General features: G+C 31.3%; 3 protein-coding genes across 3 annotated transcripts; 2 read left to right on the forward strand and 1 right to left on the reverse strand.

The window, feature by feature from the left end:
• Positions 1–7,395: 7,395 nt before the first annotated feature.
• On the forward strand, positions 7,396–10,131 carry LOC133317162 (mechanosensitive ion channel protein 10). Its single transcript, XM_061518995.1, has 5 exons — positions 7,396–8,795; positions 8,910–9,030; positions 9,144–9,437; positions 9,512–9,714; positions 9,818–10,131. The coding sequence occupies exons 1-5, from the start codon at positions 7,396–7,398 to the stop codon at positions 10,080–10,082; spliced, it is 2,283 nt and encodes a 760-aa protein (XP_061374979.1). The 3' UTR covers positions 10,083–10,131.
• Positions 10,132–10,882: 751 nt separating this feature from the next.
• LOC133317090 (uncharacterized) lies at positions 10,883–11,445 on the forward strand. Its single transcript, XM_061518907.1, has one exon. The coding sequence runs from the start codon at positions 10,943–10,945 to the stop codon at positions 11,315–11,317; it is 375 nt and encodes a 124-aa protein (XP_061374891.1). The 5' UTR covers positions 10,883–10,942; the 3' UTR covers positions 11,318–11,445.
• A 128-nt stretch (positions 11,446–11,573) lies between these two features.
• Positions 11,574–17,961, reverse strand: LOC133317088 (thermospermine synthase ACAULIS5-like). The gene is made up of 10 exons (XM_061518906.1): positions 17,807–17,961; positions 17,571–17,637; positions 17,088–17,182; positions 16,171–16,273; positions 15,952–16,040; positions 14,484–14,640; positions 14,052–14,127; positions 13,848–13,906; positions 13,627–13,763; positions 11,574–12,075 (listed from the first exon to the last, which is right to left on the reverse strand). The coding sequence occupies exons 1-10, from the start codon at positions 17,959–17,961 to the stop codon at positions 11,997–11,999; spliced, it is 1,017 nt and encodes a 338-aa protein (XP_061374890.1). The 3' UTR covers positions 11,574–11,996.
• Between the last annotated feature and the right edge of the window lie 431 nt (positions 17,962–18,392).

The following is an 18,392-nucleotide window of genomic DNA, read 5'->3' on the forward strand; positions in this document are numbered from 1 at the left end:
GTGTCCTTTTAAATGAGCTAAAGAGATATACAATATAAATTACGAGGAGAAAAAGTGGATGATTTTTTATTTAATTTTTAAATAAAAAATACTAATTTTAACTAAAATGGTCATCTTTTAAAAAGGACAAATATTTTTTCTAAGCATATAAATATATGATACTAGTATTTTAATTCATGCGATACACAAGGATTATGATGGAATGATTTTTATTACATGTTGATATGAATATTATAAGCAAAAGATTGTAAAATACATAAAAATAAATTTTGAAGGAAATATGATGTAAAAAATGTTACTAAATTTAAATAGAAGAATAAAGACTCATGTATTAAAGTTCAAATCTTTTGATACACTTCTTGGTAAATAACATTGTTAGTTTTTTACATGAATTTTCATTTTCATCTAAAATTAAAATCTTCAAATCATTCCTAGATTTTACTCTAGTAACGGCGACATATAGTTGTCCACGAGTAAAAACATGTTTCAGTAAAAATAGTCCAACATAAGAAAGAGATTGACCTTACTCTTATTAATGGTCATGGAAAAGCATAGACTAATTAGAAATTGCCTTCTTTCGAATCTCAAATGAATGTCAGTATTTGATGGAATCATATTCATTCGTGGAATGTAAACTTTATGAACAATATAATTTCCTGTAGCGACAGTTGCACCAATGATATTATTTCTTAATTCTTTAACTATCAGTTTCATTCCATTGTACAAGCCAGGAAATTGGTCTATATTCCTTAAGAGCATAATGGAAACTCCTTCTTTCACAGTGATTTTATAATTAGGAAATTCATAACACTTAATTTCATTTAAAAACTTTGTAGTGAACCAATCAGGTTCAATCCAAATCTCTTGTAGATTGTCGTTGCATCTTGCCAATTGTTAAACATGTATATCATCCCTGCCGTAAAAGATGATGGTAAAATAATCTGTTTTCTAGAGGTTGTTGGATCCTTTTCACCTCTCATAACTGCCTCTTGTAATCCACTCAAGATATCTGATCTAATGACATATTGGTTCAACCTAGTCCATTGGATCCTTTGGGCTTCAATCATTGTATACGCATAAACCAAAAATTGTTGGAATAACCTCTTGTCATTTAAGACGTTGCCATATTCAGAATCTCGTTGTTGAATTCTAAAGGCAATGAACTCTCTTAACGTGACCTTGACCCTTTTATATCTGTTGTTATTTATTGTAGACTCTCCTAATGGTATGTCATCTTGGTAACCATCTTCACCATATGGAAATAACAAAAGATATTGCAGAGGTATGAAAGCGACGCGAGTTTCATAAATTCTCTGCAGCTTGCCATCATTTTTTTTAACAATGACATCTCTTCCAAGTTCAAAATCTCCAACAATTACGGTAGCTACTTCATCAGTAGTTGGAAGATTGTATATCCTCTTGTTGTTTGTTGCTGATATAAATAATCTTTAACCCTTCTTAAGCTCTTTGCTAGCACATTGTGTTCATCAATCATTTGTTTCAAATGTTGAACCAAAGATTTATCCAAATTTCCTGTATTGTTACCCCAATTTTTGAAAAATAAGAGAACATAATAGATGAGTTATTGACTATAATGATGAGCATTTAATATATCAAAAATGAATATGTTTAACATTATGAGATATTTGTTAAAATTTAGAATCACCTAAAGGGGTTCATCCTATTTGAAATCTCACTTTGAGTATCGTAGATATACAATTGAGCAAACTTTTTCTGTCGTTCTTCAGTTGGGAATAAGGAACCAATCTTATAAAAAAATTTGCCCACTCAAAATAAATTTGGAGCAGTCACATTATTTAAAGACGTGTCAACCTTTCCTCCGATTGAAGTGAATGCAAACATGTTGTTGTATTGACGAATATTTTGCATGAAGCGGGAGATCCTACTATCAATTTCATTTGTCAAATTAAACAATAGGTGACGAGGTTTTCTTAAGAATGAAAGATGAATCTTTCCTTTCATACAACACATTGCAAATTCAGGATTATAAGTCTCCTTTGTCTTTTCAGCTTTTTCTCCGTACCAAAATGAAGCTCCGCAAAAATTATATTGAAAAGCAAAATCCTCAAGATCATATGTTTCAAATAAAATAATTTTTTGAAGATGTATTAATACCAGTAAAGGACTACATTGTTGCTCACCATATCGAATATGGGATTATTAAAATCATTTTGCTCATTGGAATCTGCAAGTGGTGTTTCCCCAAGATCAACATCTTCTAAAAAGACAATTTGATATTAGTTCAATTTATTCAGAATAAAACTCATGAAGTAAAAAAATGATATTTTATTTACTGAGTACCTTGTTGTTCTCCATCTTCAGTATAGCATTGTCAATTCGATTTTCGTCATTTGAAACCTCAATTGGCACTACAAATGTGATAACATTTATTTTCAAATCAAATAAAAAGTAACTGTTAAATTATAAATTATCAATTGTTTACGTATGATTGGAAAATAATAAGACATCCTTACATTTTTCTTGGGGTTTACAAAAAACTATCCTTCTAGTTTCAATGGAATCAATTGCTCCATTCCATAAAATAGAGGAAATTATATCATTTTTTCGGATGACGTGCTTGCTAGGCTTCAAATGTAGTCTTTCAATCGGGATACACTTTGTGCTTGAATTAGTCAACAGTAAAAATGAAGATCTTGTATCTACAAAATGAAATATTTTTCATTTGACGAAAGAAAAAAAAGAATGAGTTCATTATAAAATGCAAATATACATATATATACATATATATATATATATATATATATATATATATATATATATATACTTAAAAGAGAAAGATTTAAACATGATAATAGAACAGATGTATTTCCCAGATATCATCACCATCATTTGGATCCATAGTAATACAGAGATAGATGTAAATTAACTTTTATCAACTGAGCATTAGATTAAGACTTTAACGTAAATAAACAACAGATTGTCAGAGTCTTCTTGATCCCTTGTTCAACATCGGCAAATTTGACTTACTGCCCTTCATATGGGACTTACTGCAATAGCTGAACAAGTTCTCAAGACTTTCATTTCTCATCCTACAATCATACATGCTTTTAACACATGTTAAAATGTTAACATAAAGCTCAGATAAATAACATATATATATATATATATATATATATATATATATATATATATCATTTAAAAAATGAAAACACATCAATAGTAGGAAAAGGTATTTGAATGTCAAATAAACCTTGTATAGCATGTGTATGAATCAATGATTGCGAATGTCCTCTTTGTATAAAATGTCTTGTACAAGAACCTTCATTTTGACTTATAAGTTGATTTCTTGCTAAAATAATAATTTAAAATGATAATTTTTAAGTATGAAGATTGTCATAAAAAATACTTAGTAAATAACTTGTGTGATATGTATATCATTTTTTTATTTAAATTTATCTAATCATAAAAACTCTGTAGTTTAGGATGAAATTAACCTTTAATAGCAGAGGTTCGATTAAATGATGTTGGTGTACTCCCTTGTTTGGTTACTTGACTTGAACAAGCTTCCTGATTAGAGGCAGATTGAGTTTGTTGTAAGCCTACAAATATTTTTGGAAAAAAAAAAAATTACTATGCATTTTTTTAAAAATGCAAACAACTTTAAGATATACAATAAGACAATACAGTTCATAAGTAAATAATGAAAAGTATCATTATAGATGTAAATGCTAATAAACTATGGGAATTATAAAGTATTATGAGGTTTGAAAAGAAAATTTTAAAGTTGTCTACCATTTGAGATTTCCAACAGTGCATTTCTTTTGTTTAGGTTAAACGTTGTTGCTGAATTAGTCAATGGTGTCGACACATGTGTTCTTTCTACACAAATGAGAATTTGTGAGTTTAATTGAACATAAAGATTTAAAAATTAAATAATAGGAATAAATTTGTACTACAAATAAACCTTGTATAACAAGTGCAAGATTGAATGTTTGTAACGGTCTTCCTCATTTTCTCTATTGGATTAAAGCTCCCTCACACTGACTTCGAAGTTGATTTTCCAGTAACCTACAAACACTGTTACAAATTTAAAATAAAATAGTATATATTTATTTTTAATTGCTAATAAGTTTAATGTATAAAATAATAAATAATGATATTTAAATTGAAGAAGTTAAAATTAATAATCTTAACCTTGTAAATTAGCTGCAGGAACATATGACGTGTCTGGTCTTGCTCTTTTCGTCAAAGGAGTAGCACAATCATTGCATATAGTTGAATTTTGATTTTCTTTTGATACTATCAATAATATCCAACAAATATAAGCAATTGTATAGTAATGCATATAAAAGACATTTAAACATGAATTGTACATTATAAATTTATACTGCAAGAATTTTTTGATGAGTTAACACATGTAAGATATTGTTATTTTAAATTGGTTACAAATTATAAATTTTGGAAACAAAAATTAATATTTTAACTATATAATTCTTCCAAAGACTAACTTGATAGAAACAACCACAAAAATAATAAACTTTTTTAATTTATTATTATAATTGAAATTGGTATTGGGCATTAGACGTATGTGAAACAATTATTTAAAGAGAAATGATGTTTTATTACTATAGAGGTACATGAACTTTTCATTGTAGAGCATAAAATTTAAATGAAATAGTTTTTTTGAAGGAAAGAACAAATGATGCAAAATTGTTGAGTGGAATGTTGTTTGCAAAAGACCAGAATTACATGAATTGTTTAGGTTTCTTAATCGTTGTTTCCTACACAGTTGAAAAATTCTTTTAAATCTTGCTTGTTTAGAGGCAGAAGTCGAAGATGTCATTTTAATTTTGGAGGAAGTTGCAATTCGGATGACAGAAAGGAAGACGAAAGAGATATTATGTGGGAGATATATTGAATAGAGGAATAAGCGGATAAGACACGGATGATGGAAGAGACGTTCTATCTAGGGGTGGTAAACGAACCAGAGACCTTTGGCTCGGCTCATGAAGGCTTGAGCTTACATGTCCAAAATTGGTTGTTGAAACCAGACTTGGACTTGTATAAAAGCTCATTTGATAAAAAAGCCTCAGACTCTCATTCAAAAGCTCGGCCTTAAAGCATCTCAGGCTGGCCTAATATATTAATTTTTATTTTTATTTTATATTTTTTATACTACTTGTAATAACCCTCTTTATCTCTTCTTAATCCATTTTATTGGTTAAACAGATTTTTTGAATGATTTTGTTCTATATTATGTTGTTTGGATATACATTGAATTTATGAATATTTATGAAATTACTAGTGTTTTTAATTGTATATTCTGTTTGGATAAATTTTTATTGTCTTGTTTTTTTAAAACAGGCTAAACTAGGCTCTTATTTTTTATAAATAAGCCAACCTCAGATCGATAATTATATTCATAACAGATAACAAGTTTGGTCAGACTGACATATTTAAACACAGTCTTAGTCTTTTAAGACCAAAGTTTGGCTCGGCTCGACCTGTTAACACCCTTAGTACTATCTACCTCAATGTAATTATTGGTAATAAGTAATCTTTGGCTAGGGTGTTGAATAGAGCAAATAAGAAAAATATCTAATTTAAATAGGAAAAAAAGAAAACTAAATATTATGGCTAATCAACCCCCTTGATTAGCGCCCGTCACTTTTTAATCATATTGGGTAATTTTTTTATCTAATCAATCCAATTGATTAGTTTTCCTAATTCTAGCCAATCAATCTAATTAATTGATTTTCTTATTCTGGGTCAATCAATCTAATTAATTGATTTTCTTAATTTTGTCTATTGTCATTAAATCTAATCTCATGACTATATTTTAATTAAAAATTAAAAATTCAAAGATTAGAATTTAAATTAATTTATTAATTTGTGTGTGACCCAAATAATTTATTTATTTTTTAAAAACTTACTTAAGATAGAAAATTTACACTTTTCAAAAGAACAAATCATTGTATGAATTATAAGTGGCAAATTTTTTCACAAGATGGCTCTAAATTATATTATAATATAGATTATACATGTGTCTGTTAATTTATTTTATAAAAAACAATCTATAATTAAAATTATATTTAAAATAATTAAAAAAAACCTACTAAAAAATTAATCTAAACTAAAATCTAATTTTCAATGCTAAAAATAACATGCCTGCCATTATGGATTAAGTTTGATTAAGAGAAAATATCAAAATAAATTAAAAAAATTTATTTTAAAGTAATTTTTATATCCAGCGAAAAAATAAAATACGTATATATTTAAAAAAAAAAAATTATAAAAAATTTACCAATTTTTTTATAAAATAATATTTTGTATTTAAAACAAAAAATGAAAAATATATTCATCTTTAAAATTTAATCAATTAATATTTTTGTATACTTAGTAATCAATCAATTCTCTCATCTTATATTAATTTTTAAAATTTATAAAATTTTAAATCGCTCCCATCGAAACTCGGTTTTTAGAGGGTCAATCCATCAAAGGAAAAAGAAGATACTGCGATAGAGAAATCTTAAGAAATCTTAGAAGCTAGGGTGAAATTGTGAGAGAGACATCGTAGTTATATTTCTCACTAAAAACTCTCACGAAATCCACACCAATAAAAAATCCATTAAAATCGTAAAATTTTTGAATATCACAGGATTATTTTTTCATTGTTTAAAATCCTGGTTGAATACCAACGGATTTGGATGAACTCTAAAATAATCTTTTAAAATCCTAATCGAATACTATATGATTTTTTTTAATCCTTTAAAATCCTAATCAAATACCAATAAATTTTTTTATACAAAAATAATTCATTAAAATGGTTTTGAAATCCCAATCCAAGTAATCAATTTATTCACTACATCTTATATTACTTTTTAAAAATCAAACACGGCTCTAAAGTAGTTTTCATGGGGAAACACACTCATATTAAAAAAATTAGTACCATCCAAAAAAAATAAAAATAAAATAAAATCAGTGATATCCACTAATTTTTTTTTCTCTTTCTTATCTTGTGGGATCCATTTACTAGAATGTGGCAAATTGTTATCTTTATTTTCAACAAGTAGAAATATTAAAAAGCCATTATTGCTATATTATATATGTTGAGTTGTTACTTCCATCTTCGATTGTGCTTGTTGGCTTTCTCGAGATTCAAAACCAGAGAGTCTCCTCTTTCGGCTACACACTGTCTCACATTCTCATTACACTTCTTTACACTGGGACTCTGCCTCCCCAAAAAAGCGTAGCCATTTTTGTTGACTTACCTTTTGCCAGCCAACATTCTCTGTCATCAATTACATGACGGGTACGTTACTAACTCAAAAAAGTTTTGATTTTGATCTCCCAAGTTCATTATTAACCGAAAGTTTTTCTATTTTTTTTATTATATGCATTATAGGGTTGTGAATGGATGCTAATAAGCATGAAGCTCCAAAAGGTGGCGAAGTAAGCATGTTGCAGAAGAAAAGAGAAGTTGTTTTGGTGATTCCAAATATGGGTGGAGAGAACCATGACTTGAAAGGGGTTGATTCACCTCACAGAATAAGCAACGACAACGAGCTTTCTTCAAAGTCTCCACCTTTAAACTGTGCTTCCCCTGAGATAAGGTTCGTGCCAAGCCCAAATAAGCCACCCAAAGTTCCCACTTCAAATTCCAACCTTTCCCGCAGAAAATCATTCGCAAGGTCAGTGTATTCCAAACCCAAATCAAGGTTTGGTGAACAACCTGGTCCCATTGATGGGATCATTTTAGAAGAGGATAGTACTTCAACTTTGCAAGAACAATTTGTTGTTAGTTCCCCATATAGGAACTCGCCCAATAACAAATCCGGGCCGGTTAATAGAACCGTTTCCATCACTTCTAACATCACTCCCAAGACACCGTTGATGGCTGGGGAGGATCAGGATGAAATCATTTACAGGAAAGTTGAATTGAGTAAAAGCAAGCGTAAGAGACTGAAAACTAAGGTTTTGATTGAATGGTTTGTGTTTGTGTGCATTGTGGGTAGCTTGCTTGCTAGTTTAACAGTTGACAAACTGAAAAAGACAAAGATTGGGGGTTTGGGGTTATGGAGGTGGTGTGTGCTTGTGATGGTGACCTTTTGTGGCATGTTAGTTACCAAATGGTTCATGCACATTGTTGTTTTCTTGATTGAAATGAACTTTTTGTTGAGGAAAAAGGTTCTGTATTTTGTCCATGGACTGAAGAAATGTGTCAAGGTCTGCATTTGGCTTAGTTTGGTTCTTCTCACATGGGTGCTGTTAATCAATCGTGGGGTCCAGCGATCTGAATTGGGGACTAAAATTTTGGATGGTATAACGTGGAGTCTTGTTTCCCTTCTCATTGGAGCATTGCTGTGGTTCATAAAGACATTGTTGCTAAAGATGTTGGCATCACAATTCCATGTCAAGTCTTTCTTTGATCGAATTCAAGAATCAATCTTTCATCAGTACGTTCTGCAGACTCTCTCTGGGCCTCCACTTATGGAAGAGGCTGAGAATGTTGGGGGATCACAAAGTATTGGTCATTTCAGTTTTAGGAGTACAAATGGTAAAGGTGACACAAAGAAAGGGGTTATTGATATGGCAAAGCTTCACAGAATGAAACAAGAGAAAGTTTCTGCGTGGACTATGAAGATTTTGGTAGATGCAGTGATAAATTCAGGGCTATCTACAATCTCTAGTTCACTAGATGAAACTTTCGATGATGGAGGAAATGAACAAACTGATAAAGAGATAACAAATGAGATGGAAGCAACTGCTGCTGCCTATTACATTTTCAGGAATGTTGCTGCCCCTTGTTGCACGTAAGAATATATGCACTATCACCTCTAGATGGTTGTAAATGTAGTTTCCTCTCTCCTCTTTTTCGGTGTTTGTTACTCTTGTTGCTCTTAAAAAAATTCTGTCATTATGAATAGGTACATTGATGAGTACGAACTCCGGAGGTTCATGATTATGGAAGAGGTTCACCTGGTATTTCCTCTACTGGCCCAAGCAGACACGGGGCAAATCACCAGAAAGTCTTTAACAGACTGGGTGGTAAAGTCTTCTATACATGTTTGTCTAAAAATTTGTCATAGTAATGAAGGACTGAAATTCTGCTTGGTAAGCAACTAGCAAAGATTTCACTGCATAATGTTTGTGTTCTTCAGTTGAAGGTATATCAAGAGCGTAAAGCATTGGCACATGCCTTAAGCGACACCAAAACAGCTGTAAAGCAATTGAACAATCTTGTGTCCGGGATCCTAGTAGTGGTAACTATAATAGTGTGGCTTCTACTAATGGAGATTGCTACAACAAAAGTACTTGTATTCCTTTCATCGCAGCTATTGCTTGCAGGCTTCATGTTTGGAAACACATGCAAGAATATATTTGAAGCTCTCATCTTCGTGTTTGTAATGCATCCATTTGATGTTGGTGATCGATGTGTTGTAGACGGTGAACAGGTAATTTATAGCAGCCAATATTTTTTTTCATTGTTCTAGACTTGCCTATTAATGCTCCTCTGATAATCTGGCAGCTATTGGTTGAAGAAATGAATATATTGACAACAGTCTTCTTGAAGCCTAATAATGAAAAGGTGTATTTTCCTAACTCTATCCTGGCCTCAAAACCTATTAGCAATTATTACAGAAGCCCAGATATGGGTGACAGTGTAGAGTTCTCCATTGATTTTATGACACCAGTGGAGAAGGTTGGGGCACTGAAAGAAAAAATAAACAGGTAAGCTAATTATATCTTCGTGGGTAAACTAGTATTCTAGAGAGTTCATTAAATGCATTTCCATTAAATTCATTTTATGTTCTAATGTTTTTAATAAAATCAGGTACTTGGAAAGAACTCCACAATACTGGCATCCTAATTACAACTTAGTAGTGAAGGAGATTGAAAATGTAAATAAGATTAAGATGGGTCTCTTTGTTACCCACAAAATGAACTTTCAAGAGTTTGGGGAGAAGAACAAGCGGAGAACTGAACTGCTGCTGGAAATTAAGAAAATATTTGAAGAGCTCAATATCAGATACAACCTTCTTCCTCAAGGTGTTCATCTAAGACATATGGAACCAGATTCGAGTGGACTCAGTAGATGATTCTTTCTCCTTACTATGCAACTGCATGTATCTGCCTCGTCCGTTTCTTTGATCTGTCAAATGCCATCAAACCTTTTCTTTGGATTATTTAATTCATGATAGTTGGGGGTAGTGCTTTACGTAAAAGTTTAGTGACTTAACAGACAATTTTAACAATTTCCCTACATGTGATTATGAAATTATGACTTAAGGACTCTTATGTATGAATGAGTGTACCAACCTTTTCAAGTGGATCTAATGTAAAATTTCATTCCATGATTGAACTCCATCCCCTGCGTCTGGCTATATACTCTGACTGAGTCAGCATCATTTCTGATATCTGTTTGGAGGTTTGTTTAACTTCTCATTTTCGTGTCGTAGCTGGATTCCCTCTGATTTGTGAGCAAAGGCTGTAGTAAATGTGATAGATCCGAGGCCCTAAAATAAAAGTTAACTGTATCTATATGTGAAACGTATCTTCCACCTCTATTTTCAAATTACCCTTGTTTTATGATAAACATTTATCTTATTTTTCTTTATTTACTTACTTTGGTTTTAAGATTTTTTTTAGACAAAAATAAAATAAAACAAAAGAAAAACAGTCACACAATGACCCAAAATGAAAAATCCATTACCAACTGTAACTTTAAGCAGCATTTAGTCAGTAGTACCTCTGCAAATCCCACCTCTCAAACAGCATTTTCCTGATGATAACCTTATCCCTCCAATACGAGGTAGAGTGTGTCCCACGTAGGATAACTTACAGGTGCCACGTCATCCGAAAATCTCAAGTTTCGACCTCAAATCTTATTATTGTATTCATTTCTTTATCCAACACCAGTATCTAAGCACAGACGTTTCAAAGCAAAGCAAAACCAAAAATGGCTTCTGCTTCTGTTCAAATTGCTTTGCCACTCAGCTCTGCCACCCAGAGCAGGCTGAACAAGCCATCCTCCGAAGCCTTCTTCAGGCCATTACCCCTAAGACAACCAAAAAGGACCATCTTTACAAAGCCACTGTCAAAATCCAAGCTTGGAATTTATGCATCTTTGAAGGAGAAGGCACTGACAGGACTAACAGCAGCTTCCGTGGCAGCCTCCATGGTGATACCGGAGGCGGCTCAGGCAGCTGGATCTGATTTGACCCCATCTCTCAAGAACTTTTTGCTCAGCATTTTTGCTGGTGGGGTTGTGCTAGCAGCCATAATTGGAGCCGTTGTTGGGGTTGCCAACTTTGATCCGGTTAAGAGAGCTTAAAAAGTATGCCTCAAAGCTTTTACATTTTCTGTCCTTTTCATTGTTTTCGCTTTCTGTTTCATGTAAGTTTATGCAACTGGTTCTGCTGTTTCTTTACTAAATCCCAGCTGCAAATTATCTTTTATTCACCCCACCAGCCTCGTAATTTTTTCTTTTAAATAATTGTTAAATGTTGGTAATTTAAGTTTGAGTGATCAAAGTCCCGGGTAGGAATGATTAAGCAAAGAGTGTATGAGTGAAACAAATCCCCATACTCAATTCACAAATTGTATTTGAACGGGGGTTGTTCCTCGTTCAAGGGGATGGTAAATATCTCTTCATTTGTGAATTCCGGCTTGTGATCTAGAGAGAGCTCAGCGATTGATTATTTTATTAAATAGCGAACTATAATCTGAAATTTGAATAGAGGAATGCCACAAAACTTAATTCGAAAAATAAGAACAAATATGTCATGAGTTCCCTAACTTAAAAATATATAGAACCGGATTGCTGAAACAATTGTAAACTGATAAGTTTTAATTAATTAAAACATTTTTGCTTATGCTTGTTGTTTTGGGCCTCCAGCCATTCAATCCTTGTCATCTGTAAGGTAAATTCCTACATAGCGTTGTACTAAGTCCCTCACGTTACTTAAGAGTCAGTACAACACTTCTTCATCCGCATCTTATGGCTTGAAACCTCACAGACGATAAGCCACACCATGTCCGGGAATGAATCTAGCATTTTCTTCGGTGTACACATGAGTTTCATTCTGAAGCCTGAAACAACGATGAGTTTGATTTCAAGTTCCAATACATTTAAGTGAGGATTTGGTATCATGATATGAGTTATTCATTGAATAATTTTAGGGAAAACATTTTCTTATGTAACAAGAGAGTTGTTTTTTTTCTACCAGTGACCCTTCGATTTATGTGCAATGTTTTTTTTTTACTTTTTTATTTTTTTAATAAATGTGGGGCTTACAAAAGATGTGTCTATAACATGAAAAAAATTTCTCCTACCGCATGAGAAAATCGAAACCTTAATGGGGTTAAGTTAATTAAGTTTAACAGAAGTTTGTCGGCAAAAAAATTAATTTATTGCTTTTTTAATAAAAAATTACAAATAAATAGTCATTTTGAAATTAACTACGAAAATATAACAGTCAAACACGCCTCATAGGGGCGTGACCGGTTGGAGAAAGACACGCCCAGTGTTGGGCGTGACCTAAGCGTGACTCACGCCCACGTGGGGCGTGACCAAGTTGGAGAGAGACACGCCTAATGTTGGACGTGACCGAGGAGAGAGACACGCCCAATGTTGGGCGTGTTTCACCAGGTGCTGCCACGTGTCACAAAAGTTAATAATTTGACCGTAAAACTTTGGAAGTCCATAACTTTTGACTCGGGTATCCGAATTAGGTAATTTTTTTTGATTCCACATAACTTTTCGAGATTTACGTAATGACACCTAATTTGACCTATTTTGTCTCTCACAAAAAAATTTGAATTTACAACAATGATACCATAATTATTAAAAATGACATGACTTTGTTACCTTTTAATTATTACTAAAAATAATCTAACATTTTTATAATCACGAACAAAAACTTAAAAATCAAAATAAAACGAAAAGCACTCACTTAACTTTTTAATATAAATTATTTGATATTCTCTCACCGACAGATGTTAACTTTTATTAATTATAAATTTCATAAAATTCTTCATTCAAAATTTTAATATATATCTCAATAACATACATAATTAACCTTATCATAACTTACCATAATCATAAGGATCTTTATTATGAATGTTTCTAATCATAAGGATCTTTATTATGAATGTTTCTAATCATAACAGTGGTTTTCTGTCCATTAATTTTTGTTTAAACGTTCTTATGGTATCATTATTGTAAATTCAATTTTTTTTTGTGAGAGAAAAAATATGCCAAATGAGGTGTCATTACGTAGATCTCGAAAAGTTATGTGGATTAAAAAAAAAATTACCTAATTCGGATACCCGAGTCAAAAGTTATGGACTTCCAAAGTTTCACGGTCAAACTGTTGGCTTTTGTGCCACGTGGCAGCACCTGGTGAAACACGCCCAACATTGGGCGTGTCTCTCTCTTCGGTCACGCCCAAAATTAGGCGTGTCTCTCTCCCACCGGTCACGCCCTTATGGGACGTGTTTAACTACTATATTTTCGTAATTAATTTCAAAACGACTACTTATTCGTAATTTTTTATTAAAAAAACAATAAATTAATTTTTTTTCCGAAGTTTGTCTGGAAATCTTGGTTTTGAATGTGAATTGCAAAGGGAATGTACTTACGAGCGTGAAAGAGTCTTATTCATAGTTGTAGATGATTGGAACCAGTCTCCATTCAGATAGAGCAATTCCCCATCTATTCTTGCTTCGATTCTTTTGTCCATTTCCTCAGCACCAATGAATAGTGGTTGGTCTGAAGCCTGGATTTAAGGCAAAGAAATTCTTGTAAACAAGATTGATGACAACTAAGTAGTAACACAAGCAAAGATTTTTCTTTTGCTTACCATAACCCATCCCCATGTATCAGCAAAAGATGATATATGAGTTGTGTATGCTATCACATCTACAAAGAAACGAGCACAAAAATACACAAGAAAAACAAATATTTAAGTGAAACCATAACAAAATATCCTTGTGTTCTGTTGACTCTGCTAAAAATATCTGAATTTGAATCCTCAGAACAAATGGCTGCAATTAAACAGTCTTACATTTAAAGACCTGTTTGATTGTGTTATATATACAAGTGAAGACCTCCTTGTGTGTCAAGATACCTGCTGGTCCTGCCTGCACAAGATAACATACGCTAATCAATTTTACTGAGTGGGTGGGTACATACTTCAAAACAAATATTTTTAATTTTTTAATTTTTTGTAAATAAAGAGGGGCTAAGCCCCAGAAACAGTCAAAACAAATAATTTATATAACATAGCTTTTTTATATTTTGATGTTTCAGAAACTGTTTTTCTTAATTTTGAGAAAGTGCTGAATTTTTTAAAAATAAAATAAAATAAATTCTTTGAAAAAGCTATTTAATTATCATGAGATGTTTAAATGTATTTTTAATTATAAAAAAAAAATCTTTTTCTGAAAAAAAAAAGGTTCTTGGAAGTCGGGAAAAGGAGCATTCTTAATAATCTAACCTGGGTCACAAAAATGCCATTCTCATTGAGTTTGGGCTTCAGGATCTTTTCATAGAAGGATTTTGTATAGAGTTGATAGCAAGGCCCTCCTTCAACTGGGTCTGCCAAATCTCCAACAATCATATCAAACTTCTCCTTTCTCTTCTCTAATTCAGCCCTACAATGCAAAATTCATGTTGGTTTGGGTTGTAGCTCAACTCTAAATTTCAATCAAATAACTTTTGTTTTTTTAATCCTCTAACTCAAGTGAATTTACAAAATTTATTAACCCAAATCATGAAATAGGGTTGGTTTACATTGGTCTTCTGGGTAAAACCTTTTCATATATGCCTTCTTCAATTATATGTTGTTGAGTTTCTCGAAATTTAATGCAATTAAATCAGTGCACATTAGAAAGAAAACTAATATTTCTTCCACAAAACATATAATAAGAGATTAAGAGAAAATGTATTAAGCTTTTTAGCTTGCATAGACTTATAAGAGATCACAAATTATACAAGTCAATTTCCATTAATACATCATAGTATTTATATAATGCTTTTGTAAATATGTAGCAATATGTATATCTCCAAAGAATAAATAAATAGCGTATTCCACGAATGATAATAGTCTATTTAAGCAAAATTGTGATCAAAAGCGTAAATCCCTTTTATAATAGTGTGGACACAGATTTATATGATTGGCCTGGGTTGATTTGGTTTAAAATATTAGTCAACCCACATTGATTTATATTGAAAGATAGATTTTGTAGGATTATTAAATCTATAAATTGCGCTACTTTGTTTAAAAATGATAAACGAATGAACATTAACAAAGGTTATTGTCGAAAGAATAAAAATAATTGACCAGACATGACACTTGGGTTCGCTTTCAAAGTGGTCAAGAACAGCTGAGAAAAAGGAAAACAACAGAGAAGTGGACAACGAAAGATAATTACTTGTCTTCAAATAGACACTCCTATATTTAAGTACTAATTAATTAGGGAAAACATTTTCTCATGTTGCGTGAGAATTCAATTCTCATGTTGTGACTCTTCGATTTGCGTGCAAACTTTTTCTTTTTCTTTTTTCTCTTTTTAATATATGTGGGGCCCACTATTAGTTGTGTCACGACATGAGAATTGAATTATCATGCAACATGAGAAAATCAAATCAAGCGTCGGATTGCTAATCCGTTGTATGAATTTTTGTACCGAGGGTTCGAATCCCTCTCTTTCCGTTTCCGTTGAGGATTTGGTAATTTTTCTTTTTGAAATTACCAAGATTTGTTTGATTTTTTTGAATTTACTAGTTAGTGAAATTATGTAAAATAGAAAAAATATTCAGGCTCGTTTATTTAGTTTAAATTTTATTCAGAAGAATATGATTCAGTATATGAAATAAAAAAAAGATATCATCTCTCATTTTGTAAACTCTAATAAACAAAAACAAAAATAGCAAAACCAAAGAAACAGGGGAAAGATATTTACTTGGCACAATTGATGACAAGATCGAGCTTCTTATGAGCAAAGGCCTCCCTGTTTACAATCAAGTATTTTCTGCAGAAATCTACCACCTCCTGCAAGAATTAGTGACTGAAATTTCAATACTTTTTATTTTGAATATCATCTTCATCAATCTTATCATGATCATGATTAATTATTTTATTTTGAAGACGGCTTAAGAGCAATAAGGGGTGTGGTAATAACCTGGTCTATATCACACATGACCACTGTCTCCATTGACTTGTGCTTAAGGGCTTCCCTAGCAGCAGAGCCTTCGCCTCCTCCCATTATAAACATCGTTTTGGGGCTGCCATAATCAGTAACATATATATGCCTCTTTATATTAGTCAAAGGGTTCAAACATCCCTTCACCAAAAAGCCCAATCGAGTATACCAAGAAGCGTAATCTTGTGTTATGTTGTGACCTTGCAATAATCACTAATTTATTAAGAGAATATCTGAAAGGCATGCCTGCTTATGTGAATTATTTACGATGACAGTGACCATCATTAGAACTTGGTTGTTCCCAAGCTTCTGTCTAAATAATACGCATATGTGGCTTTTAATATAATCTTTTGAGATTTTGATCATTTGCCGCAAAATTAATAATCATATACTAATTTTATAAGGGATAATACAATATGAACAACACTTAAAAAGGCATTCAAAAAAAAAGAAAAAAAAGAAAGCAACATCATTATATTATAGCAGAATTTATATTAAAAAACATTTGAAACACTTTATAGATCATATATGTCATAAAATAATATATTATTTAAAGAAATTGGAAATACATGAGATATTAAGCTTATTAAATAATGTTATGGGATATCATTAAATGAGAGTGTTTTTTATTTTTCACATTTATAACATATTCAAAAATAATATTATTATTTAATGAGTTTGAGTCTTTGACAATGAATGAGATACTAAGTTTATTAAATAATGGGATGAGAAATCATTAAATGAAAGTGTTTTTTTTTTTTCATTAACAATATATTCAAAATTAAATTAACCAGAATATATATATAGAAGTAATTTATAAAATAGAAAAGTTTTCGATTACCATATATACGTAAAATTTAATGCCATCATCGAAACGCATATGTGTAGAAACTTACTTGGGGTGAAATAACAGAGGAGGATGAATCAAGCATTCGTGATAAATGAATTCATCCATTTCTGCACTCTGCATCTTCCCATCAATCACCAATGCCTAATACAACATTACAATATATAACAACTCTTAGGACCTTTTTTATTTCCCCCTTTTATTCATCTCAATACTAGAATTGAAAATTGAAATGCAGAATTTTGTATATATATTTTTCTGGAAAAAGTATTTGTCCTTTTTTTCAATAAATAAATATTTATCCTTTTAAAATGTATAGAATTGTATTATTTTAATCAAAATTATTATTTTATGGTAACAGAAACAATTGTATAATATAAATTATGGTGGGATAAAGTGTGAGTTTTTTTTTTAATTTAAATATTAAATAAAATATATTAATTTTAACTAAAATAACGTTTAAAAAGACAAATATTTTTTCTATTTTTTTGTCCAATGTTAAAAGAAGGAAAAGAAGTAATAGCTTACAAACCTTTCCAAAACGTTTTGTATCCAGTAGAGCTATCTCCTGGTAATCGCTAATCCCTTTATGAAGCACACTGTTGAAAATGATGGAAAACATAAACGAGTTAATGTAATCAAACAAAAAAAAAAAAAAAAAAAACAGAGTTGAAATTGTGAAATAGATAGTTTACGTGGTATTCTCTTGTTTCTGTTTAACCGTTTAATGTTTATTTAGGGTAGTTAATTGCAAAGGGAATGACTAACCTGTTTAGTGCAAAAGACCATTTGAGATCATCATCGATAACTTCCTCGTACCAGGAAGAATTATGGTTTTGATCATTGACGATGTCTTGTTCTGTTTCATGGCCAAACTTTGGGATCCCATTGACGTACAACACCTCCGGAGCCTCCTCACCCATGTTTGGAGAATGAAGAGAAGAAAGAGGTATTAGAGAATGTTATGCTTCTGATACCACAGCAATGCAGTGATATGGAATTTGCGGATGGGCAAATAAATGGGCGGTGCTAGCTTTTATATATAGCTACTCGAACTCCATCAATCAACATTTTATTTTCATTACTTTTTCTATTTTATTATTCAAATAAGAGAGGTTAAATTATTTTAATATGTTACAAATACATATAATTAGATGATACCATGGTCAATCAAAAGTAAGTTTTTATATAATACTACTATTATTAACACCTATTTTATATAATTCAGTTGATAATAGAAACGGTAACATAAATCATAAAAAAAAAGGAATAAAAAATAATAAACTTAGTTCACTAAACTCCTATATAGGAAGAAGTTATGCTCCTCAATCCCACATTAGACAAATTATATTTA

This window comes from Gastrolobium bilobum, unplaced genomic scaffold (genome assembly GCF_033153095.1).
Source record: "Gastrolobium bilobum isolate Gb01-03AN ecotype WA unplaced genomic scaffold, APGP_CSIRO_Gbil_v1 utg5255, whole genome shotgun sequence".
NCBI classification, from domain to species: domain Eukaryota; kingdom Viridiplantae; phylum Streptophyta; class Magnoliopsida; order Fabales; family Fabaceae; genus Gastrolobium; species Gastrolobium bilobum.

Bases quoted from the DNA above. Each gene is read 5' to 3' on its own strand.
- LOC133317088 (XM_061518906.1), bottom strand. From the start codon at position 17,961: ATGGGTGAGGAGGCTCCGGAGGTGTTGTACGTCAATGGGATCCCAAAG. The intron at 17,638-17,806 runs GTTAGTCATTCC...CATTTTCAACAG, and splicing joins TGGTCTTTTGCACTAAACAG to TGTGCTTCATAAAGGGATTA. The intron at 14,641-15,951 runs GTAAATATCTTT...TTTGCATTGTAG, and splicing joins CTTGTCATCAATTGTGCCAA to GGCTGAATTAGAGAAGAGAA.
- LOC133317162 (XM_061518995.1), top strand. From the start codon at position 7,396: ATGGATGCTAATAAGCATGAAGCTCCAAAAGGTGGCGAAGTAAGCATG. The intron at 8,796-8,909 runs GTAAGAATATAT...CATTATGAATAG, and splicing joins GTTGCTGCCCCTTGTTGCAC to GTACATTGATGAGTACGAAC. The intron at 9,438-9,511 runs GTAATTTATAGC...ATAATCTGGCAG, and splicing joins GTGTTGTAGACGGTGAACAG to CTATTGGTTGAAGAAATGAA.
- LOC133317090 (XM_061518907.1), top strand. From the start codon at position 10,943: ATGGCTTCTGCTTCTGTTCAAATTGCTTTGCCACTCAGCTCTGCCACC.